The 25300-nt window shown below is 50.2% G+C and overlaps 1 protein-coding gene and 1 long non-coding RNA gene across 3 annotated transcripts in view; one reads left to right on the top strand and one right to left on the bottom strand.

Annotated features, from left to right (window-relative positions):
- The first annotated feature begins 6314 nt into the window (after nt 1–6314).
- LOC122701010 overlaps nt 6315–25300 on the top strand; it is an 87824-nt gene continuing 68838 nt past the window's right edge. Inside the window, exon 1 of the long non-coding RNA XR_006342895.1 lies at nt 6315–6384. This is a non-coding gene — a long non-coding RNA (uncharacterized LOC122701010). The remainder of the gene's footprint in view (nt 6385–25300) is intronic.
- HAND1 (heart and neural crest derivatives expressed 1) lies at nt 12352–15682 on the bottom strand. 2 transcript variants are annotated; one of them, XM_043914033.1, is made up of 2 exons: nt 14911–15682; nt 12352–13361 (listed from the first exon to the last, which is right to left on the bottom strand). In XM_043914033.1, exons 1-2 carry the CDS (start codon nt 15460–15462, stop codon nt 13257–13259), a joined length of 657 nt encoding a protein of 218 aa, XP_043769968.1. In that variant the 5' UTR covers nt 15463–15682; the 3' UTR covers nt 12352–13256. The 2 variants fall into 2 exon arrangements, with proteins under 2 accessions (XP_043769968.1, XP_043769967.1); XM_043914032.1 differs by having other exon boundaries at nt 12352–13358; nt 14911–15672.

Here is a 25300-nt window from a genome sequence, read left to right on the forward strand (position 1 = left end):
TGAGTCGTTCAGTCGTGTCCGACTCTCTGCGACCCCGTGGACCATAGCCCACCAGCTTCCTCTGTCCGTGGGGATTCTCCAGGTAAGAATACTGGAGTGGGTTGCCACATCTTCCTCCAGGGGATCTTCCCGACCCAGGGATTGAACCCAGGTCTCCCACATTGCAGGTGGATTCTTTACCATCTGAGCCACCAGGGAAGCTAGCCTATTTTCGCCACATGGGCGTGCAAACTCTGAAATTTTTAACAGAAATCTTTAAAGTACAGTTCCCCCCCTCAGCACCCTCACCCTCTCCCATTCTACTCCCGTGCAAATAGTGTGGAGGTGGATTTCTCAGCATCCTAGGTGGCAAGGACAGTGGGAAGTCTTGTCACCTGGAGCCTTCAGGGTCAGTGATAGGTTGTTGCTGAAGCATGCCATTTTTCAGTCACCTTCCTTCAGAAAGCAAAGGAACGTCCAGTCTTCTACCATGCGGTCTCTTGATCTGAGATATAACATAAGTAGTTCCTTCCACTTCTGTCTGTGCTGAGGGCTGCCTCTGACCCCTCACACACTGAAACTAGGAGAGGTACTTTATTGCCAGGCTTCCCCTAAACTGGCCAACCCCTGCTGAAGTCGATCTCATGTGAGGATCCACAGACATCAGTTGTGATGGACAGTCATGACGGAAGGATGAGCCCACATCTTACTGAACCATTAGGACGGAGGTTCTACTGGGAACCAGACATCCTTTTTTCAAAACAGGCCTTTAGAAGGGTGACACTTGCCACCTCCTACCCCCATCAGACTGTTACAATGCCAATTCCTGGGCCCCACCCCCAGATTCTCAGTGTGGAAAGCTCAGGGGCCGAATTCCAGGAATATGAGTTTTTTAATTTCCCCAACTAAGACTCAAGCTTATTAGAATTGAGAAGTACAAAACTGGTCCAGCGGTTTCTCAATTCAGCTACTTCAAACTCATCAGGAATACTGGTTAGAAGTTTCCAGTAAGACCTACTTAATGAAACTCTTTGCCAGGGCAGCCCAGGAAAAATGCCCTGGGGAATTTGTGCATCCAGATGCAGATGGCCCTGAGTCCAACCGTCTAAGGCCCGGGAAGACAAAGAAACTACCGTCAGCCTCAAGCAGCTCAGAAAGATCAGAGCTGAGCAAATACAGTGACGTGCACAGCGAAGACACTTTGAAGATGAATCATTGGAATAGATGCTCTTCCCTCTGGAGAAAAAACAAAAAGCAGAATGAAAATAATCCACAGTGCCTAACATGTAGGAAGACAAAAAATGTCTGGAATTGAATCTTCCATTTACTTAACAGTTCTTTAGTTTGTAAGGATCTTCTGCATCTGGATATAATAATAGCCATTGAGTGCAGTGTGCAGGGCTTCCCAGGTGACTCAGAAGGTAAGGAACCTGCAATGCAGGAGACGGAGGAGATGTGGGTTCAATCCCTGGGTCAGGAAGATCTCCTGGAGAAGGAAATGGCAACCCACTCCAGTGTCTTGCCTGGGAAATCCCACGGACAGAGGAGCCTGGAGGGCTACAGTCCATGGGGTCACAAAGAGTCGGACACGACTGAAGTGACTGAGCATACGCAGGCAGTGTACACACCAGACAACCTGTTCCTAATTTTACATGCACTGGTGTATCCAGTCTCACTACAGTCACATCAAGTAGGAACTGTTATTAACTCCAGTCTATAGAGAAGGAAACACAGGCCCGGAGAGGTCTAGGAACTGTCCAAGTAACAACAAGAGCTGGAGGCACTCCTAGGAGTGAGTCCGAGGATTGTCCAGCCGAGGGACACTCGTCAGCTCCACCACCGAAGAGCTCAGGAGCACCACGCTCGGCAGCTGTGCAGCTGGCTGCAGCAGTTCCCCTTGTCCTGATCAACTGGACCCACTCCACTTTAATGAGGGATTCCTCGAAGTCACTCAGACTCTAGTTAGGAAATTTAATAGGGTTTAATGGAGGTTAACAAGGCACATCCAACTTTCCAGCCAGGTTCTAACTTACCAGAGCTGAACAGAGATTAACAAGCCCAGAAGGTGTAACGGCACCTGCATGATTTAATGGGGTTAATGAAACTGTCAGAGGCTGGCTGAGAGGGACAGAGCCGGAGCACGCCTCTGTTAACGAGTCAGTCTGCTGAAGGTCAACAGACGTTAAAAAGCAGATGCTGGCCCTGGCTTGCCCTGGGGCCAAGGGCTGGCAAGGAAAAGAAGATCACAGCCAGCGTGCCAACCATGCTCCCTCCTGGTTGGTGGGATCTGGAATTTTATTTTCTTCTTTGTGCTTTCTTGGTGTTGTCTACATTATTTAGAATAAGCATGAGTCATTTTCACCAAAACTGTAAAATAGTAAAGCAAGTGTTTTTTTTTTTTAAGTGCTCTCAAATGCATTTACTCTCCCTTTGTATAGTTTGTTACATCATCCTAAAACCTGTAGAAAACAGTAAGAGAAATAAAAACAGAAGCAGTAATACATTCTTAAATTAAGGCAGCACTTAACTGCTGTAGCGGGCTGTCACCTGTCACCTCCGAGGGTTTTTGTCACACACTACAAAGTAGGAGTGTACAGAATGACACGGCAGGGGGACAGTGAGTCCTCCTCTGTCTCCCAGATGGCTGCAGTTTCTGACCTGAGCACTTACTATCTGCCAGGCCCAATATTAAGCTCTTTACGTTCTATTAGTCTATTTGATAGATAAGGAAACGGAAATTTTAAAAGGTGAAAGGGCTTGTCCCAGGTCAGCACAGAGTGGTAGGTGGGGATAAGTCAAACACAGGTCTGTCTGACCCCAGAGTCCAGCGTGCCTGGCTGCCTACTAACTGGTTAAGCTAGTATTTCAAGGGAGCATTGTTTAGAACAGTGAAGAACTCTCAAGTATGTCAAATAACAGGGGACTGATTTTAACAGTATTACACTTATGTCAACATTGTGAAATATGTAATTACATAGAAGGGTGTTCCTATCAGTTTAGAAATAGCAGATATGTATATTTACGTATGCATATTATATGAATATATATGTGTGGGTGGGTGGGCATCTTTATATATCGTATGTATACAGTTGGCCCTCCATATCCACAAGTTCCAAATAGAGGTTACAAAGGCCGACTGTACCATGCCATTTCATATAAGGGACCTGAGCATCCATGAATTTTGGTATCTTTGGGGATCTTGGAGCCATCTCCCTGTGAATACAGAGGGATTCAGACTGTATATACTGCATGTGTGTGTGTGTATATGTATACACACATGTTTATATACACACACATTCCTGAATCTGTGACTATGGGCATATCTGTAGGCATAGCAAAACATCTACCAACTCCATGTGTAGCCTGCTGTATCTATATGATTCAGAGTACGGGAGAAAGGTCAGGGAGGAAAGGGCTTTCTGAAAATCAAGGGGGCTTCCTGGAAAAAAGGCTCCTCTCTAGGCCCTTGAGGGAAATGGAAGACAGGAGACAGGAGTGAGGGCAAGTCCAGTCCGGTACAGAAAGCCTCACACGCTGGACTGAGGAGCTTGTACTCTGGAGTCACCAAACCTGCTATCATTAAACAATGAACTGTGACCAAGAAGATGTCTGTGTGTCTACTGGGAGCCAGGGGGAATCTGGAAATGGATTCTGCCCTCCAGGAGCTGGGAATTTCAGAGTTCAGACCCAGACAGGGGTGGAAAGCAGTCCTTCCACTGCTGAAATCCTAGGATCTGTGAGGAAGCCTCGGAGCCCCCGAGTTCTGATGAAGGAGCCAGGTGTAATGAGCTCTGAGGTCTTGGAGAAGCCAGTGAGGCTTACAAAGTGTGATGAGCTTAATGCAGCCAAGGTGGCTGATGAGACTTCACGAGAGCTCACGGCCACCAGCAAGGCTGGACTCTGCTAAGGGCGCAGAGGTAGCATACCTGTGCCCAGCCAGACCCCTCTGAGCGTCCTGCTCAGGAGACACGGGGCGGCAGGAGTTGGAGGGCCCCAAGGAAAGCCCGTGCCGCCAAGGGGCAGGGGTCAGGCTCGGCTATGTCAGCAAGCAACTGCCTGAAATGAAATCATCTGATGAAGCTCAGCACCGCCGGAAAGAATGAGGTGTAAGAGACCTCAGCTTGCCTACCAGGGCTTAGCTCAACTAGGTGAAACTGAAGCTTGGCTGAGCCCACAGTCCAAGGAGGCCTTGCCATCTCCAGTGGTAAGGGTGTTTTCCTTGTGGTTGCTCATATCATCTTCAAATGCATACTATTTCTGTTTCTATCTAGGAATATTTCCAAAACTGAACATGAAAAAAGAAAAGTGGTCAGGATGACCTGTAGAAATGGTAGCGTTTATTTGTTAAACATCTACTACATGCTGGACACTGGGCTAGAACATTTAAGTTCACAGTTCTAATCCTCACAGAAACCTGCAGAGAAGCTGTTACCATCCCTAGTTTTCAGATGGGTAACTGAGGCTCAAGAGACGTTAAATAGCTTACCTTATGATGAGCCAGAATTTGAACCCATATCAGTCTGACCCCTCCATACATCATGCGACCTCTACCAGAGAGAGTAGAATACTAGCCGTGTGGTGGAGATGGAAGAGTAGTAAGAGCTGTTAGAAAAACTCAGGATCCCAATAGTCTAGGGTGCTTAAGGGGAAACAGCCCCCTGCATTCTGTTAGCCCAGAGCAATAGTGACAGAAGGATGTTGTTACCAATAGAAGATTATGTTTTGTTCAGTAGCTCCCATCCAAAGGAACAGAAGAAAAAATACATACATATATGTGATGCATCTTACACTCCACATAGTAAGAAAATACAGATCCCTACCCCAAGGTGCCTTTAGAGGATCTTGGATTGCAAAACCCTAATGTCCTTTGTTGGATGCTTTTGAATTGTGGTGCTGGAGAAGACTCTTGAGAGTCCCTTGGACTGCAAGGGGATCAATCAGTCCTAAGGGAAGTCAGTCCCGAATATTCATTGGAAGGACTGATGCTGAGGCTGAAGCTCCAGTACTTTGGCCACCTGATGTGAAGAGCTGACTCACTGGAAAATACCCTGATGCTGGGAAAGATTGCATGCAAAGGAGAAGGGGGGCAACAGGATGGGATGGTTGGATAGACTCAATGGACATGTGAGTGAAAATCACTCAGTCGTGTCCGACTCTTTGTGACCCTGTATAGTCCATGGAATTCTCCAGGCCAGCATACTGGAATAGCTCCAGGGGATCTTCCCAACCCAGGGATCGAACCCAGGCCTCCCACATTGCAGGGGGATTCTCTACCAGCTGAGCCACAGGGGAAGCCCAAGCATACTGGAGTGGATAGCCTATCCCTTCTCCAGCGGATTTTCCTGACCCAGAATCGAACCGGGATCTCCTGCATTGCAGGCGGATTCTTTACCAACTGAGCTATCAGGGAAGCCTATGGACACAAATCTGAGCAATCTCAGGAGATAGTGGAGGACAGAAGAGCCTGGCATGCTTCAGTCCACGGGGTTGCAAAGAGTTGGAAGTGACTGAACAACAATGACAACAACATCCCTCTGGAGTTAACCTCATGCCCAGGACTCCTAGCTCTGTGAACTTTCTGGGTCCCCTCTCTGCTCCCCTCAACTTCCAAAGGAAGTTAGAAAAAGTGTGCCCTGGGACTCTGGGATCACTGCTTGAAAGTGAAAGTGAAGTCACTCTGTCCTGTCCGACTCTTTGCGACCGGATGAAATGTAGCACACCAGGCTCCTCTGTCCATGGGGTTTCCCAGGCAAGAATTCTGGAGTGGGTTGCCACTACTAAGGGGAGAGAATTTGACTGATGCTCTACACTGGACTGGCCACCAGGTGGCGCCCTCCCCTTAGTCAGTGGCAACCCCAGGCCACCTGGGAAGGCTCAGGGCTATTTTCTGTTCCCCTCACAAGCTGCTGTGTTTGGTAAACGCCTTGATTCATATCAATGCAAAAATCTGGACAGTCAGAGCAGAAAGGGACTTAGTTCTCTGGTCCTAACCCCTCATTTTACAGATGACACCAAGGTCCAGTGGGAGCAAGGAAGTGCCCAAGTTCACACAGCAGGCTGAACTCCTGACTGCTGGGTGTATTAGTTTTTCCACCATGCTAACTGCTCTCACTCTCCCCTGAACACCTCCCACACGCACCCTGAGACTGCCAGAATCCTACCCTGAGCCAGAACTGGCTCAACTTCCCTGCCGTCCCCTGCTGTTTCCTCACCAGGCACAATAGCTCAGGTTTACCACTTCCTACTCTGGGCCAGCCTGAGCGCTTCCCACTGGTTCTTTAATCATTACTGGATCTTGGCAATGTCTCTGCAAGCTATTCCGCTTTCCTTTTTACAGAAGAAGGCTCAGAGAGGTTAAGAAACCTGCACAGTGCCACACAGCTCATCTAACCAGCTCATCTGGCTGTGAGTACAGGCCCTCGGGCCAATCCCAACCTCCCTGTTGATACCTGCCTGGTCTCTTATGCTGTATTCTCTGTTTCAAAACACTATCAAAGACCTTTCTGCCTCCTTTGCCTGACAAGAGTTCAGTGGGGTGAGGAAAGGTGTTGTTAGCCCATCTTAGAGATTAGAGGACTGGGGCCCTCGAGGGTGATTGGTCTGAAGTCACCTGACTCGTGGGAGCCTTGGGCATGGAACAAGTTTCCACCACCAGCAGGACACTCTAGAGGACTCTCCACATCTCATAGCCCAAGCTACCGCCCCGCTGCTGTCCCTGAAAATCATGGAACTCAGTGGCCAAAACTGCAGGTTTGGAGACAGGCAGGACTGGGTCTGCCTGCCTTGTATAAGTCATGTGACCATAAACTACACACACACCCTGTGTGGTTGTTGGGCTGAGTAAGTGAGTCCATGTAGGCTGAGCACTGCTGTTGGGTACACAGGAAGTCCTTAGTAAATGGTGGCTACTTATTGATATGATTAACTAAAGCTCTGTATTTAATACTCTTGGTACACGATCTGTTAGGTCTGCGCTGTCCAAATGATAGCCACTTTCGAATGCTTAAAACAACCCAAACTGAGATGTGCTTTAACCTGTGTAAAACACACCCCACTTTCAATCAGTATGGAAAGAATATGTAAAATATCTCAATAATAATTTTTATGTTGGCTACATGTTGAAATTATATTCTAGGCATATTGAGTTAAATACATATATCAAATTTAATATTAAATATTGCCTTGGCCAAAAAGTTCTTTTGGATTTTTCTGTATGGTCTTACGGAAAAATCAGAACAAACTTTTTTGGCCAACCCAATATATTATATATATTTAATATATATTTTTACTTAAATAATAAATTCACCTGGTTCCCTTTATTTTTTAATGTGGCTACTAGAAAATTGTAATTACATACATGGCTCCCTTTGGTGAGTCGCATAAGGGAAATATACTATATTCTTACATTACGGGCACTATGCCACTTAGTGCTTCCTTGGACAGTTTCAGAAACTCAGCTGTCTCAGCCTGCCTGCCCCTTGGTTTGTCTGAATGATGCGGGCTCTAAGGGCTTTGAACCAGGACTCTACTCACTGGCTATGTGCCTGTGGGCAGGTTGATGCAACCCCTGTGCCGATCTTTCCAAAACAAGCAAACCAAAATAAATCCTCAATGCCTCACAAGGCTATTGCAAGGATTAAATAAAATAATAAAAATATCTCTGCCATGGACACAACACTAAGTGCTCTGCACGCTTTATCTCATTCGAACCTCACAAGCCCCTGGAAGTTGGGGCATTTTGTAGATGAGGAAACTGAGGCTCAGAAGTGTTCAGGAACTTGTGCAGAGTCTCATGGCCACTGTCAGATTCTATGCCCCGCCCTGGAAGGAGTGGGGTTAAGTAGACAAGGGGGAAAGAAGAGTACAGCTCCCCAGGTGACCTTGGGCCAGTCTCTCCTCTCTGCAGGTCTCAGTTTCCCCTTCTGTAAAATAACAGACATGTTTGGATGGTGTATAAGGATCCTTGAGGTCCCAGTATGATGGGGTGCTTGAACATTTCAGGGAACATAAAATTTCTGGATGGCTTCGAAAGTCCGATGCCTTCCGTTGTCCATTCTGTGGGGATAAATGTGCATTTCTGTTTGTTTTAATAACATTTGTAGGAGCTTTATATAGTGTCTATGTCTGCTTACATTAGACGCTGTGTATTATAGTTAAGAGTCTTTCACTATTTCCCATATAAACCTTGTTTTTTATGGGTTTGGGAGAGCTCAGCTGTAAAAACTCCCTTGGTTGAAAAAAATTTTTTTTCAAACAAATTAGGTTTAAATCAGGAGGCTGATTTCAGACACTTTAGAGCCTGTGTATTTTTTCTTAGCAGTCACTTTTCATTTAAAAAATGAGACTAGCTGATTTCTTAGTTTCATTTCTTTCATGAAGATTTAGGACTTCCCTGTTGGCTCAGACGGTAAAGCGTCTGCCTACAATGTGGGAGGCCCGGGTTCAATCCCTGGGTCGGGAAGATCTCCTGGAGAAAGAAATGGCAACCCACTCTAGTATTCTTGTCTGGAAAATCCCATGGACGGAGGAGCTTGGTAGACTACAGTCCATGGGATCACAGAGAGTCGGACACAACTGAGCAATTTCAATTCACTTCACTTAAGCTGGTTGCTCGAAGAGAAGGATCCAGAGCCTTTTGCAGTAGAGACCTGGGCCTGCTGACTGCCAGCTAATGCCAGCTCAGTGTTTGACTGTTGTATGACCCCGAGAGCTGGTCTTGTCACTCTCGGAGTCTCCCTTTCTCCTTCCACCTAGGGGAGCATAATTCCTGCCCTTCTCCCTTCTCCCTTCTAGTAAGGACAAAGATGTCCATACTAGACATTTTTGTCTAGTAGAAATAGAAATGAAAAGTACCAAGGAAAGGTAAATGTACTATACAAACATCAAAGGCTGGAGTAAAGAATAACATGGTGTTTTTCACCAGCAGAATGTAGATTCCTAGAATCAGTGTTATAGTTAGGAAAGAACCTGGAGGTCAAGGAGCCCACCCCTTCCTCATTTTAGAGATGGGATCCATTCTGAGTTGGAACAGAGGAGGATTCCAGGGGAAGACTAGAGTTAGAATCTAGATCCCTTTACAAACCCCTTCTTTCTTTCTCTACTTATTTTGGAGACCAAGGAAGATCAGACCAAGAGAGGCTGTATTTGTATGTACACATACACACCCTGGAGGTGCTCCAGAATATGGGGGAAACCCAAGTCCCCGGAGGCAGCCAGACCTGCTCTTTGATCCAAGCCCAGCCTGCCTTTTACCATCTATGTGACCTTGAACAAAGTTCTTCACCTCTCTGAGCCTCACCTGCCTGAGTATTAACCTCTTAAGGCTTGAATGAAATAATACATGCTAAGGGCTTAAATAATGTCCTTAATAAAATTTAACTTATTTTTTTTTTCAATAAAAAGACTACATTTACTGTGTGGAAGGAATAATAAGCCCTTCAAGACAGATATTTACTATTGGATGTTAACTGGTGATGATTATTAGGAATCTCATTCATTATTTATACCCACAGTGCCAAGCATAAGGTGGATGCTCAATTAATGCACGTTGAATAAACAGTGTACTGAGAATACCCTGGCCACAGGAGAAATTAGAAGGAAGTTTCAGCTTAACTTTTTATTGCAAAAATAATACGTATTCATTGTATAAAAATACATATATACATATATGGCTAAGCAGGAGGATAAGTCAAAATTATCCTTATTCCTACAATTCAGAGGTAGAGGTGTAAATGTTTTGGTGTACAGCTATCCACATTTTCTCCATGAATGATATTTATGTATTTATTTTTATGTAAAGCAGGTTACTAACAGTCTTCAGTAAACTAAGAATGTTTTATTTTCCCTCAGTTATATCGAGAACAATCTCTGTATCAATTATATTTTTTCTTAGGGGCTGAGTAGTAACCCACTGATGGATTTATTTAACCAGTTGTGTAATTATAACACTTTGGAGATCTCTCTATCCGTTTCACTCTTTAGTAGACTAGTTCTGTGCTTAAAGCTTTATAACATCAGTATTTTCTTACAGCAAACTCCTGGAATTTACTTTGAAGTTAGTGGTCATACTCCACTCCCCGTTTAAGAAAAAAAGAAAAAAAAAAACGATGTCCTTAATTCAAATTAATAATGATATCATCTGTCACAGCCAGGTGGAGGTAGGTTTCCCAGAAAAGGTGCTGAACCCTGGGAGAGAATGAGAAAGTAAAAGGCAGGCTCCAAAGCTACTCCATGGAGATGGAGCTAACGACGGAGGAGAGGGTTGAGAGCCCGGTGCAGGAAGGTCTGGACCCCTGGTGAAGAAGGTCTAGAGCCGTCAGCGAAAACTGGTTCGTGAAACCCGGAGCAGCTCTGCTCTGCCCAGGGGGCTCTGCTTTTGCAGCTAGGAGTGAAGGCTGGAAATGTGGCCCGAGGGTTCTAGGCGATGGAGTTAAGTCCTGGGGAAACTGAGAGGACATCCCAGCGACCCCCTCAGTGGGCACTGGCTGGCCCTGTGTCTCCCGGGTGCCAGGTCTGAGATCAGAACCAGACGTGGCTGGGACCGAATGTGAGGTACTCAGCTGTCTTCTCCAAGAGGGTTTGCGCCCAGCGGGATGGGGTTTTCGGAGCAGGCTGCCGCGGTCGGTACCCCTGGGTACCCCGCTCTCCTTTCACTGGCCGGGGCTTCTAGGAAGCAGGACCGGGTGCGCATTCTTCCCGTGCCTGGGATACTTCATGGTGCTAAAAATAATCGCGGGCGGGGTGCTCCGTGTATAGCGAGCTGATGGTCTGTAAACTCAACTGGAGTCCTGGGTTCAAATCCAGAAAAGGTCCCCTCCGTGCCGGGGCACCTCCATTGGCTTGCTCCCCGAGTCCCCGTTTCTCTGTGCGTGCCTGGATTTCTAAGGCGCTTCCCAGCCCTCGGAAAGAAAATTTAAAAAAAGAAAGCTCGATTTTTCTTTCCTGCTCCTCCCGGAGGGGCTTTGGGGCCTCAGGCCGTGTATCAGGGCCGTGCAGCTCATTACCGCGAGGTGTTGCCCTAGTTAAATCGCGGGCCTGTTTGATCTGGCGGCGGGTGGCGAGAGGGAATAAAGAAAAAAGTAGGGGAGTCAGAGTAAAGAGAAGCTCACACCTCCGCCGCCGTTTCCTCGCGCCCATAAAACACCTTTTATTAACTCCTTCGCGTCCGGAAAGGCCCCCGTGGCCGCTCAGCCTTGCCACGGGTGTTTACAGCGCAAACTAATGGGGCCCCATATTCACCCCGATGCGGGTACGAGGCGCCTGGAACACGCCTGGCCCCGGCGCTGCCCGAGTCTCCTTTCTAGGCCCCAAGCTCCGGCCTCCAGCTCCGGATATGGAGCGGGAAAGCGCCGAGAGACCCGCGCACCGGCGTCCTGGCGCCTGGTTGGCAGAGAGCGTCGGAGACCTGCCCGCACTGCAGAGTATGCGTTCGCTCCCGCAATCGTGAGATACAAAAGCGCTGAGTACAGAGCCTCGCACACAGAAACGCCAGCATTTGCCCGCCCAGTTCAGCCCGGCACGCATCCGAGCCTTGACAAATGCAGCCACTTTTATTTTCACCCTCACACCTAGCCATGGAGGCCCACATGGAGGCTCAGAAACGGCCGCTCTCCTCCGAGGACCCGAAGTGTGCGAGTTAGCCACCACGCCCCTCACCCCGTCCTTTCGCACGAATCCGTATACTCGCAGGAATACTTGTTGAGTGCTTTGCTGCTAGGGGGAAACGGCTCACTGCAACCACGAGCACTCACAAACTCCGCTCCCTCACGTCTAAGATCAGAGCTGCTCCGTCCTGCCGAGGCCTTACAGGGCGCTGGGTCTGTGCCCCGCAGCCGTTTGTCGGCCCCACCTCAGCCACGGGGCTCCGTGTGAGTTCTTGCACCAAGGCATAAACTATTATTGTAGGTTCATAATTTTACAGAAGTGGACGTATCCCGGAGGGCATTCCCCTCTTCCGAGCCACCCTGCCCTGGTGTAGCCCCTCGTTTGTGTGACAGGCGCCCTTCCCAATCGCCCCAAGCCGCCGAAGGCAGACACCAATGTGCAACACCCATCCACAGACAGGCCCAGATGCTGGCCCACAGAAACCCTAGCCTGTCATCTCTAGGTCGAATTCATTCCCAGGTTTCCCTTCTTTAGGTTCACTATAGCTATCATGTCTCCCCCTCATCTTCTAAGGAGAACTTTGCTTTTTATACCAGGAGTAAATTCTTTATCTGCCCCCTTCCCTTGATTTAATTTGCAGTTTGGTTCGACATTTATCAAAAAAAAAAAGAAGAAGAAGAAGAAGAAGTAGGAACAGGAGGTTCTCCAACTAGCAGAAACGATGGAGCGGACCGGGGATAGCTGCCAATATATCACACAGGCTCCTGCTGATTTCAAAAAATGTTTTATTAGTCAAGAGCATAGATACTGCTTTGGCAAAAGGAGGGGACGGTGAGTGGTCATATAGATTTGAGGTAGAAAAAGGGTGGGGATGAGGGAATTAACAAACACCTGAGCAGAGCAGGCATGGTAGGTAGTTTAAATACATAAAAACTTTTCAACATAGGGAAAAGTTTTTATTTACAAAGGAAGGAAGGAAGGGAAAGGAAGAAAAAAGAAAGGAAGAAAAGACAAGAAAGGATGGAAGAAGGAAGAAAAGAGCCGTTTTCCTTGGAACTAAGTAGGAAGTGCAGTGACAAAAAATAAAATACAATAAAAACATCACTGTTTGAGGAAAAACAACAAAGGCAGCCCTTTCATCTTCCTGGTTTGGTTCTCTTTCCCTGGCAGAAAACTACTGATTCCTCTTATTGCATTTTAATTAGGGAGGAGAGAACGCGAGCGCGCGGACGCGCGGAGGGTTTTGACGCGAAGCCGAGAGGGGCGCGAGAAAGAAAGGCAGATAGTGTAATGGGGAAGGTGTTAGGGGTCCTAATTTCGCCCCAGAAGGGTTGGAAGGTTACGTCTTAGCGTGCTTGGGTCTTGCAGTCCTTCCTTCTCGAATCGTGCAGCCAAGAGCTGCCCTCTCGGTTGCCGTGGGGGTGGGGATGGTTTTTTATATATATATATATATATTTCTCTTTCTCTTCATGTATTAAAAACAATTTCAAATGACATTGCACGTGCGATTGAAGTGTGTAGTTGCAGCCTGCGACCTGCCAGCACGCAGCGGAGGCTAGGCGGGATGCTCCCGTAAGACCCTGGCATCCGGAGCCGGGCACTGGCCTCCGCCTCCTCTCCTCCCGGGCTCTGGGTCGGGCAGCTGTGGCGGGATCCTCGGCGCAGGCCTCGGCTCACTGGTTTAACTCCAGCGCCCAGACTTGCTGCGGCCAGCCTGTGCGCCCTTTAATCCTCTTCTCGCCTGGGCCCAGGGCAGGAGGAAAGCCTTCGTGCTGCTGCTGCCAGAGGACACACACAAGAAAAGGGACGAGAGAGACAGGTTTAAATGTTTCTGCTCCGCTCGCCCAGGCGTAGAATAAAAGTAGGGGTGGGGTGAAAGGTGTTGGGAGCAGTAACTGGGAGCCTTTAAATAAGTGACGAATTTTTGTTTGCAAAATAGGCAATCAGGCTCATAAATTTGCCTTTATGCGCCGAGTTCCCGGGGGACCCGGGTGGGCTGGGCAGCTTCTGGGGGGTTGGTAATGAGAATTTTCTGTGGCTGGTGAAACTGTTGCTCGTAGGTTTGGCTTTATGGCGCCGAAGGGGGACTTGCAGGGTTTGGAATGGGAGGGGTGGCAATCAACAGTTTCCTCGCTCGCGGACCTGCACCGGCGACACATCCACCGGCTTTTCTCCTTTAGCGCCTGAGCATGGATACCGGGTTGGGTTCCTCTAACCGGCTCTGGGCGCTCGATAGTCTCCTCGAATGAGGGAGGAAGTCGGTCTGGCCTAGCATCCCTTTTCCCGGCTACTTGAAGAAGGCAGCGATATGCAGGGGGTGGGGATACGCCCAATAACTACTTCCAACCAGGCATCCCGATCCCCGGGCCTGCACCTCTTCCAGCCCAAGGCAGTGGTTTAGAGATTCGCTGACCACGGTTTTTCCCAGTCTCCCGAGGTGACTTCCCTAGATTAGCACAGCTCCTGCAGGTCAGAGAAAACCCAGGGGCCTCTCTAGTCAAATCCAACGCGCGGCGGTCCCCAGGGCACCTATCTAGAGAAACTAGGTGGGTTCCCCAGGCTGGGAGTCACTGTCTTCAGAGGCCCCAGAGCCCTGGGCCAGGGAAACCGACCTCCAGAAATTGTCACTGGAGAGAATCCAGAAAGGCCTAGTAGGGACTGGGATCTCCAAAGCCAAAAGAAGTCATCAAGGTGCCTGAGGAACCAGAGGTGGGGAGTGGGGAGCAGGGAAACGTCCTCTGGACAGAGAATAAACTGACTTATTCTACCGAAGTAAACAACTCCTTGGGTAGGTGGCCTCCACATCCTGTCCAGCTCTGGGCCTCAGTTTCCCTATGTACAATGATGAAAATAGACCAGCCTCTTCAGCAAAGATCTTTTGAAAACAGCAGCTGAGCGCATATGCATAAATTCACATTCCGGCAAATGTAAGTAACAAACTCCTACAGCATTCTTAACCTGGCTTCCAGGAGAACCCAGGGTCGAATCAGGACCCCTCGAAAATATAAGTGAAATATATGGTGTGTGCATTTTCTCGGGGTCTGAAGCTTCCAATGGACTCTTAAAAGGGACCCTATGATCATGTCCGAAAAGGACGAGGTTCCGTCTAATTCAGTCTTACAAACACTAGCCGCATTACAAATGAATTCAAACATGAATCTACCTCCCTTCACGCAAATAATCCCACAGTTCGACCGTCTCAGAACTCCCTGCAGCCTCTCAAAATCTTACGCGGGGCGAGGCAGACTCCTTCCACTGCGTATTCGGCCTGCGGGTGCTCATTGCGCCCGCGCCCTTGGCTAGAGCACGCAGGCCCCCTGGACTTACCAGCTCTCTTTTCCGCTTGCTCTCGCGGCCGCCATCCGCCTTCTTCAGTTCGGCCTTGAAGGCCTCGGGGTCGCCGGCCTGTGCGTCCTTGGCCAACACGTCCATCAGGTAGGCGATGTAGCTGGTGGCCAGGCGCAGAGTTTTGATCTTGGAGAGCTTGGTGTCCGCCGGCACGTTGGGGATACACTCGCGCAGCTCCGCGAACGCGCTGTTAATGCTCTCTGTGCGTCTCCGCTCCTTCTTGGGTCCTGAGCCTTTCCGCCGGCCCAGGCGGCCGCCGAGCGCCTCCAGCCGCCCGGGGCTCTGGCCGGGCCTGGCGTCTGGACCGTAGGAGGCGGCGGCTGCCGCGGCTGCGGGCGGTGGCCCGCCGGCGGGGAAGTCCGGGGCGGCGTCAGCGGGGCTCAGCAGCCAGCTCTGGAAGTAGGGCCGCTCCTGGTGACAGCGCGAGGCAGGGCCGAAGAGGAAGGGCTCGTGGAGCATGGGGTGCGCGGGGTGCGGATGGTGATGGTGGTGATGGTGGTGATGATGTGCGTAGCTGCCCACGAGGTTCATGTTGGAGCGGCCCCTGGCCTGCGCCGCCAGCCCGATTAGCGCCGCCCCATGCGCCCCAGAGACTGCCGGGGCCACCCGTGGGCTCTGGGGCGGCGCTCTGGTAGGCACCGGCTTTGAGAGATTCTGGGGCAAGGTTGAGGATAACACGCGCAGCCCGCCGTCTTCTTGCCTGCTTTGGTCGCAGGCGAGGACGAGGATGCAGAGAGACCAGTTTAACCCTTCTGCGGCCTCCCCTTCAGGGTCTGGCTTATATAAGGCCGGGGCTTTGATGTCAACCTCTCCCTTGAGCCAATGGCAGGGGGGCTGGGAGGAGGAAAGGGGGATGGCCGTCCCTGGTTTTAAGCTCTGCCACTCGACTCTAGCCGCCTGCGGGGACAGGGAGGCGCCCCGTCTCCGCCCCTCCCCCTTTCTCCCCACGTCCCCAGTTCCTGAGTTGGGGCTTCGTAATTGAGGCACAGGCCTGTCAACGCCCAGGTCGCCGTCTGCCACCCCCTCCCCGTGTGCCCAAGGAAAGGAATCATGGGGTAAAAATGCCTTTACCTAGATTTTACAGACAGGGAAACTGAGGCGCCGAAAAAAAGAAAGGTTCTCATTTCTAGACCTTGCAGAATCCAAGATAAGAATTCCAGAGGTTCCCAATCCTGAGCTCCATCTGCTCTACTTGGCCTCAGAGCCAGAAAATGAGAGCGGGATGCTGGTGCAGGACAGGCCCCTGACGTTCTCCCCTAAGCCTCCCCAGTCCTTAGGCGCCGGCCCCTTCGGCCGCACCGCAGCAGGCCCCGCAGCTGGCAGAGCAGCCGCCAACTTTGGCCAAGTCTTGATCTGCAGCGCAGGCGGCCATCCACCGGAGTAGAGGTCGGGGACAGGAGGTGGGAGGAGATGGGTGGCGAGTAGGGAGAGTAGGGCTCCGGGCCCACAGGCGTTTACTAGTTTGTTCCGGGCTCCAGAGCTTGAGATCACTCTTCTGGCCTCGGGGCGCCTGATCTAGTCCAAAGACCGGCCGGCTGACGAAGGGGAAGCCTCCTCTCCGCCGAACTCGAACGGAGGGCCCAGAGCTTAGCTACGTTGGGCCGCTGCATGCAGGCCACCGCAGCTTTGGCATTCGATTCTCGGCGCCAAAGCTCACACTGCGAGAAATCAGCGTTTGGCGGTGAACGTACACCGAGGAGACCACCACCTCCACACTCTCTGCGGGGCTCACGCGGTGGGAGAAACTTACTATCCACTGGCGTAGAGACACCGTCCTGGCCGCGCAGACCTTCGCGATTTTACCTCCCGATAGGGCTCTTCCGCTCGTCGGATTCTGTCCCCAAGGGCCTTTCTTTGGACTGCCACTGGGACTTGGGAATTTCAGGGTGGCCGCGCTTGCGGCTGAAGTTCTCTGTCTTACCTCCCTGATGGGGAGCTTCCCAGCTGATGGCCTCATACCTGGGCGCCTCCAGCCTCACCCGCCTTTCCCAGCCAAGCCCCTTCCCTAGGTGGGGTAGAGGGAGTGTACCCTTCTCTCAAAAACAATGTGGAGGGGAGGGCGAAAGGAGAAGAGAAATACGTGTCTGTTCTTTTTAGACGTCAAATTTACTTCTTCACCCATTTTTTCAACAAGTATTTGCGTGTACAGTAAATATTTGTATTGACCCCTGCTATGTGCATTGCACACTTAGCAACCCAAAGGTAGAGGGAGAAAGGTCAACTAGCTCATTTCACAGATGGGAAAAGTGAGGCCCGGAGATGAACGATTTTCCTTGGGCTCGGGTAGCCAGTGGATACACAGTATTCTTCTTCTGTACAGACGGAATGGGGACAGTGCAGGGGGAAAAACGGACAAACGCTTAGTCCAGAGCCGGTTCCACTTGTGGGAGCTCGGCAGGGCTGTGGGCCCTGGAGGTGCGTGGGGGAGGGAGGTTCTTTTTCCTGCCTGAGGCGGCTGGAAACCCGCCGCTCTCCGGGGCGGCTGGCGCCAGCAGCGCTGGGGTTGGGCCGAGCGCGGAGCCGGAGGCTCGTAGGGAGGGAGCACCCCCGCGCCCAGTTGAGCCGCGGCTCCGCGGAGTCCCGCGCCTCCCTGGCCTGAAGGCTCTCGGAATTGCGGGTGTGCGGGTAGAGACAGTAATGACTCTGTGACGGACCTCAGTCGACACACACCCAGCCGTGGTCCTAGTCCGGCACGATCTCTCAGGACCACCGTTACACATGCACATATAGACGCACGCAGCCTCACAAAAAAATCACCAGCATACACCAAAGTCTAGGCATTCATGCAGACGCCACAAAATATGCATATTATCTCGGTAACCTATTTACACCCATGCGACATACAACAGCATTTCAATTTTCATGCATTCCTAGGATTTTACACGTTATCTCTTCGTCACCCACGGAGCGTGCATCTAGCTTCAGATGTGTGACAGCTCTGGGCCACTCCCAACCCTCTATGCAGGCACACTTACAGACACCATTACCGCAGAGACACATCAGCTCCACACAAATAGCACCGCTGAAGGGCTTGACATATATTCTTACTGTCACACTTGTGCACAGGCCCAACCAGTTTGTATCTGTTTCTTCCTGTATTTCTTACTGTATACAGTATTTATAACACAAATTTCTGAAAACCCCATTCCACATTTCATGCATTCTCAGTTCTCACAAACACACATAAGTACACAGTCACAATTACTACTATATATGCACACGTGCTCAGAAAAAGAAGTTTTCACATGTTCGTCCATTACACACAGGCACACAAATTCCAAACACTGAGACAGACTGACATCCATTCTGTCATACCAACATAGTCACAGTCACAAGCCCTGGGAGTGAAGTTGAACAACAGTATGCACATTATCACAGCTCCCCCGCCCCCACCCCCCTTGATAGGTAGGTAGGTACACACAGTTACCCACACACTCCCAGCTCCAGCACCCACCCTCATGTGTCCCAAGCATTTTCCAAGGTTACATAGGTCACTCAGGGTGATTTGAATACTCTCCAAATACCCAGCCTGGTTAGTGTGGTAGGGAATGCATTATCAGTACTGAATGATGAATCCCAGTCTCATGAGATGTCTTGAAGGGTCCCCAGATCTCCTGGCAGTCCCTTCTGGGTTGTTAAAGAGCAGGGTATGTGTAGTCACCTGGGCCCTAGAAAGCACTGCTCTCCACCCAGAGTCAAGAGGTTGAAGTAGTTCTCCTAGTAGAGTGGCTCTGGAATCTGGGACCACAGCCCTCAGGGACCACTGGGGCTCAGACTGGGCAGCCCCCAAGGGAATGGATGTCAGGGAGATGGCCTGTGTAGAACACAAGGCGCCTAGGCTTCAGACCCACCTTCTGGGAGACCCCAATGGGCTTTGAAGTCCAACCTGGCTTAGATGCGTGTGGATCAACAGTGGGGACCAGGTAAAGGTATTCTGTCTCCCCTTCCCAGGCTCTATGGTACTCGAGGTCTGGGACCCAGGAGTTTAGATGACATTTTTCTAAACTGAGAGCCGAGAGATGAGCCTGGAGTTCTGGTTTTACCTAGCACCTCACTGTGTTCCTTTCCCTCTCTGAGCCTGTTTCCTCATTTTCAGAAAAGGGGGATGGGACTGATAGTCTGGAAACGGGAAATTCCCAGCTCTGGGCTATTTCCCAGACCCCGACTCTAATTCCTCTCTGGGGGCTCTCGGACCTAGCTCTTGGCTTTTGGGCTTCGCTAACAAAAGGACTCTATCCCACCCCCCACAACCACAGACCAAAGGAGCGGGAGTCAGGGACTCGGGAGTGGGGTGGGCCGTCCTATCCGCCAGTCTTATATTCCCCCCACCTCACCTCCCTTCCGCATCCCGCGGTGCCCGCTCCGATAGCGTCTTCAGGAGGTCTGGCACTCCCAGCATTTTTAAACGCTCTCTTCTTTCTCCAATTAGGCTAGTGAGGTCGTGCGAGAGCCCTCATTCCATTTTAGGGGATCTTAAGCACAAAGAGGTTAAAAATGTGTATTAAAGGAGCGTTTAAGCTAGTCTCGCTGGAGAATCGCGCCCGCCCACCCGGACTGAAACTCCGCATGGGCATTCATCCCGTCCCGGTGTGAAACTTCGCATCCTCTGTAAACTGGGGTGCGGTTATACCCGCCGCAGAGGGCTGGTGTTAAGATTAAGCGAAATTATATAGGTGAAGCTCCTAGCACCTGATAGTAAACCTGGATAAATGGTGGCTCTGTTTTTCGGAGTACAATATTAATTCCACAGGAAAAGTAAGTTACCGCGTCACTATATAGCCCGGGTGAGGGAGGGCATCCACCATCCCCTCGCAGGGCTCTGTTCTGAGCTGACGGCTCCCGTTTCTGACCGCATCGAGCCCCCGTCTTTCCCCACCGACCCTCCAGAACTCCACTGTCAGGAAGGAGGCTGGAGATGGGGGATACCGAACACCGACATGTGGGGGACAATGTTGCCAGAGTCCTGAATTCCAGTTCCGGATCTCACGCACCCGCATTTCATTTGCTGAAGTGTTTGGCGGTGCAGTTCCCGCCTCCTTCAGGTCTCAGTTCCCTCATCCGTGCAGTGAACCGGCTGTATTCAGCCTCTGACGCCTGGGTGTCCTTCTCCGGCCCGCCCTACTCTTCCCCTTACTCCCGCCCCTGGGACTGGCAGGCCTGGAAGAGCCCGAGCCGCGGCGCCTACCGCAAAACCGTCTCCCGCTGCGTTCCGTGACCTTGACGCCACCAGCAATCCCCGCACCGGACCCCTTATCTAAATAGGGCCGTAAATCAAGGACCTGTCAGGGCCCGGGTAATTACAGGAACTCCATAAAAAGGACCCGGCCGGCCGCCTGTTTATATTAGCGCGGTGTAAAATATTCTTGCTGTCTTGAGGAATCGCGTCGCGCAGTAACGCGCCATAAATCAGCCCGCGGGCCATTTACCCCGCAGCTTGAGTGCGCAAATCCCTTAAACATTTCTCTGCCGCATCTAGAAAGTCTAGGACTTTCCACTCTGGCCCAACCTGCTCCCCAGGGCTAACCCTGGGGTGGGGTGGGTGTGGGGGGTTGGGGGAACAATCGGGGCAGTGAAGAGACAGAAAGGTGGGTCTATATCCCCGAGATGATCCTGGGGTGAGCTTCTTGCCTTCACCAGAGTGTGAGCGTAGCAAGACTACTGAGATTTCGCGTTAAAACCTGCTGAGAAACCTGTCAAGAGAAGGGAAGGGTCTTCCCTAAGGACACACAGCCGAAGGGTGGCAGAAACTTGCAGCTGAAGCCTAGTCACCTAAGGGAGACCTGGATTCCACAGCAGCCTCTGTCTCCTCTTATGTCCCCCTTTCCTGGGATGAGGTGTGGACTGGCCAGAGAGGGTCCAAGCCACCTGCTGACATTCCACTGTCTATCGTTTAGCTTGGAGAACCCCGAGCTTCCCGCAACTGTGCACAAAATTATGTGCGAATGCTATTCTGTGGCGGGGTTGGGGGGAGCTCTAATTCCTAGTCCCCTCCCCCTTGTTTTACAGGTGGCAAAACAGACCTAGAGGATGGGGAGGCACAGCTAGAAATCGGAGACCTTGCTGCTAAAATAATCCCTTCTGGTTTATCTCCCCCACACTCTTTCCTAAAGAAAAACTAAGATTGTGCGGTGTTTGTGTGCATGGGGAGGGGGGGATGAAACCCTGTCCATTCTTAGGTTTGTAACAGCCTCAAAATTACGGAATCTATTTAAGGTAAACCTGATGCTGCCCATTGCCCAATGCCTAACACAAATCAAGCTTATGGAAAAAGAATATTAAATTTTCCACGTTTTCCCTCGGGTCTGGAACCCCAGGATTCAAGGGAGAATTAAACATTTTCCTCTCCCATTCCCTTTCTCTTCCGAAGTCCGTAAATGACAACGTGTTTACACAAGTTTTTATGTCGTCTGAGCTTCGTCCCGGCTCCGCTTCCTCCTCTGTGTATTTTCCGCGCAGAGAGATGTCTGCTTCAGGACGCGTTCAACCTAAACAGAACCCCGTCTGATTGGAAAATGTATTTATTTGAAAAATCGTAACTCACAGCTTTGGTGAAAACGGCCCCCAAATTTATGGGATGGCTTGGGGCGCGGCGGTCGTAAATTAAAAAGCACTGGACACCCCCCTCCCCCAATCCCCGCAGCGGCACCAGTCAGGTTCTCAGGAGCACCCAGGGACTAGCCCCCTCCCCGCTCCACCCCGCCGCAGTCTGCAGCCTCTGCTCCAGTCTCTTGCTGTGGCTAAGTGGCTGTGTTAGCAGGCAGGTGGATTTCATTCTGGTTCCTTTCACCCAGTCGGGTTAATTTCAGGGTAGCCTCACCGCGACCTGTTTCAGGTGGTCGGTTCACAGTGAACAGTGTTCTGTTGTGCACCGGTCTGTTGTAGGCATCTCGGGTTTTCTCTTTAAGTCCATGCTGGTAAGTTTCGTGGTGGCGGGCTGCTTGTCCCTACTCCCTAGCCGAATGATCCGTGGGGTGCCAGGCTGTGTCTCATGCCAAGAGGTTTATCTCTGGTCAGTGTCATGAAGGTCAGTTTCACCGACCGACTCCTGCTGCCCAGGTCAGGGAAATTTTTTCCTTTCAGTCCAGTCTGAATTCCCCTGGAGGATGGAGTCAACACACTCCGCCTAGTTGCGCTATCCTTCAGCCAGCCTGCGCCGGCTGAGGACTAGGATTAGAGGCTGGAACTGCGAGCACGCGCTGGGGGACAGGCGCCGCGGCCGCCGGAGGTGGGGAGCCGCGTAGTCCAGGCGGAGCTGGACGCGGGGGGCCTTCACCAGCAATCGTCTGCTTCCTTCTGCAAACCCAGGCTGAGCCATATTGCTCCGTCTTTTTTTTTTCCCCCTTCACTAACGATCAAGCGGCACTTTGGCAGCGCACCCACGGGGAGTAAGGCAAGGTCTCCGCTCCCAGTTTGTCTGTCTAAGCACTGCTGTCTCGGGGAGAGGCGTTTAGCTACTCAAAACTTCTGCCTTCTGCGCTCGTTTCTTCAGAGTAGGCAAAGGAGCGCTCTGGAGCGACCCAGTTAAGCGCAGGAAGAGCCGCAAAGTAGTGCGGGAATCCCAGAATCCGAGGTGGTGCGGTAACTCATCCCAACCGGTTCTGCGGCGGCCACCTGCCTCGCAAGCCACTGATGTATACGCAGTAACGTTAGTTGGCAGAAATACAATACCTTTATTAGGCAGAGAAAACCCAGTTAGATTAACCTAGTCCGTCCAGGGAGATCAAGAACTGGTGTGAGGTAGCATGGGTCCGCAGTGGTGAGGGGACAGAGCGCTCCTCTTCCGCCAGGTTCCCTTAACGCGGGGGGCTCGGGTGGGACAGGAAGGACAGCCCTTCTTCCTCAGGCCTGCTTCTTTCCAATCTAAAACGGCCTTGCTCTAACGGGTGTTGGGATCTGCACATTCTCCTCCGCCCCGGACAGCACTAGAGCCAGAGATGAACTTTCAGAGCTGCTTAGAGTCCGAGGTATTAATCTTGGAAAAATCTATGCTAAGCCTTTCCGCACTGGGTTGGGAGGAAGAGATCAGCGGCTGGCTACACTTACTGGTGAACATTCCGGGCTCCTCAACTCTTCTTTCTGCATATAGGCACTCAGAAACCGAGCCTGTGGGCAATAAACGGTATCATTATTAATCTTATTATTTTAAACCCGGCCAGACTACATCTGTCATCTTTCCCATAATGGTCAACTGTAAACACACTTTACAAGAGAAAAACAAAAAAAGGGATTTAATACTGATGCTGGGAAAATGCTTAGCACTGGCGTTGCTGGGGAATTGGCAGGCTCTCCAGTCCTTTGGGAGAGAATTTAAGTGCTTAGTAGTTTTTTTTTTCCCCCATTGAGTGAGTCTCAGGGGTCTTTCTTTGTCCCTTTAGTTTATCGAGAGAAGTCCTTCCTTTAAAAGTCAGGGACGAATCAGCGGGCCTTGCCTTGGAAATCAGGAGAGAGTGGAATAGGAACCTGCAAACTTGGCAGACAGAGTCTTGATCATTTTCACTGTCACTGTCAATCTTCTTACCAGCCTGGTCCTCAGTTTCAGCCTCTTTCTGCCCTAGTGTTCCCCCTTGCTGCAGCAGAGCCTTGGTGTGGAGCAGGGAGATGAGAGATAAGCGAATGATAGAAAAAAACAGAAATCAGAAAAGAAAGGCAAGAGGCATGTGTGGTGACTGGCGAAAGGGGGAGGATGCTTTGGTTTTATCTCATTATCAAATATCAGGCAGGTTTCCTTCTAGAAAGTCTGAGTTTGGCTGCCTTTTCTTGGTATAAACATCTCTCTTTAGCCACAGAGACATTCCTGTCCCCTCACACACACACAACTACGCCCCCCCCCCATCCACCCACCCACACACACCACAGGACACAAGATTGTCCTCATCAGCTTACCCAAACCATCCAGAGCATGGAGCAAAGAATAACAAAAAAGTCACAGTGAAACCCAGCTCCCAAACTCAAACCAACTGCTGCCGGTTTTTAAATTCATTTTCATCTATGTAAGCAAGCCCCCAACCCTGCCAAAGTCTATTTTTTAAAACAACGACAAAGGTGACAGGAGAAAGAGAGAACAGAGAGGAAAGCCTAGAAACCAGAGCAGAAATTAATTCAATTACCTCTTTTCCCCTGCCATAAATTCCGCAGAGGAAATCAAATCTTTCTGTGCATGTGTGTAAAACCCGATCAGTCTATGGAGCTTGCCGAAACCCATTATGTCTTAAACTGGGTATCCTAATTGGATGAATGTGAATGTACCAGGCAACCAGGCATTAACTGAGCCGGGATTTTCCAATGGCATTCTCCATGGAGCCAGAGAGGATAAACATCAGTTGGAACCACATGCTAATCAGTTTGCCCTCAGAGAAGGGGAACCTGGGCGCAGAGGCATCCTAACATTTTGCATCAGATTGTAATGGAATATTTCTTGTAAACAGCCGAGTGTCTCTCCCAGGCACTCACCTGACATGTTTCTTGTTGTTTAAGTTCAGATCTGACAGATGATGATAACCTGGAAAAGAGAGAGGTTGTAAATGCTGAGGACTGTAAGGCTGGGCAGTGTAAAGGACGCCTGCTCGAGAGCTGGGACAGAGCTGTGATTTGTAGGACCCCAAAAACTTGTCAGGCCGCTCAGGGCAAGCAGGGCAGCCGGGAGAGGGGAATAGCGTGCCAGAGGGGAGAAACACACAGAAAGGAGAACTATGGGCTGCTTGCTCCGAGGAAGCATGCCGCTTGTTTTGTGTTCCGTTTTGTGAGATGGAGACTGCCCCCTCCCTCGTACCCTCCCCACGTCGCACTCCCCTCTCTCAGGGGCACACTGATTTATAGCACCTGTTAGGAACACATAATGGATGCAATTAGCTGTGGCACTAGAGGAAAAACTTAACAGGAAGAGTTGACTTTATTCCAATAAAAGATAAATGTGTCTGTTTTCATGAACTTAGTTCATTAATTTCAACTTCTGGAGCCAGCTTTTTTTTTTTTTTTAGAAAAATCATTGCTGTTTTCTTCTTGAAACTCATGCGTTCATTCTCGAAGTTTAGTAGGTATCACAGTCCCCTTGTTGAGCAGGTTTCTAACACAGGGAAGAGGAGGAGTGGACATGGGATGGGATCTGCATTTCAAGAAAGTCCTTTAGTAAATTCTGATTCAGGAGCCAGGGATATGTTAGACTTACATCCCTCAGGTAGAGACTCAGGAATAACCTATTTAATGACAACAATTATTTGTCTTGGTAACTGTGATTAACAAAGTTAATATACATACACAGTTAAATATGACAGTGTCTCTTGTGGAAAATTTAGAAGATAGGAAAGAAAAATATAGGAAGAAAAATAAAAACTTCCTTGATCCTAACAGATTATTTAAGCTCCCTGGGCTG

Source organism: Cervus elaphus, chromosome 9, assembly GCF_910594005.1.
Source record: "Cervus elaphus chromosome 9, mCerEla1.1, whole genome shotgun sequence".
Lineage (NCBI taxonomy): Eukaryota > Metazoa > Chordata > Mammalia > Artiodactyla > Cervidae > Cervus > Cervus elaphus.

Coding starts and splice junctions, on each gene's coding strand:
- HAND1 (XM_043914033.1), bottom strand. CDS start 15,462: ATGAACCTCGTGGGCAGCTACGCACATCATCACCACCATCACCACCAT. Junction 13,362..14,910: donor GCAAGCGGAAAAGAGAGCTG/GTAAGTCCAGGG, acceptor GTCCTCTGGCAG/CAGCAGCACGAAGGCTTTCC.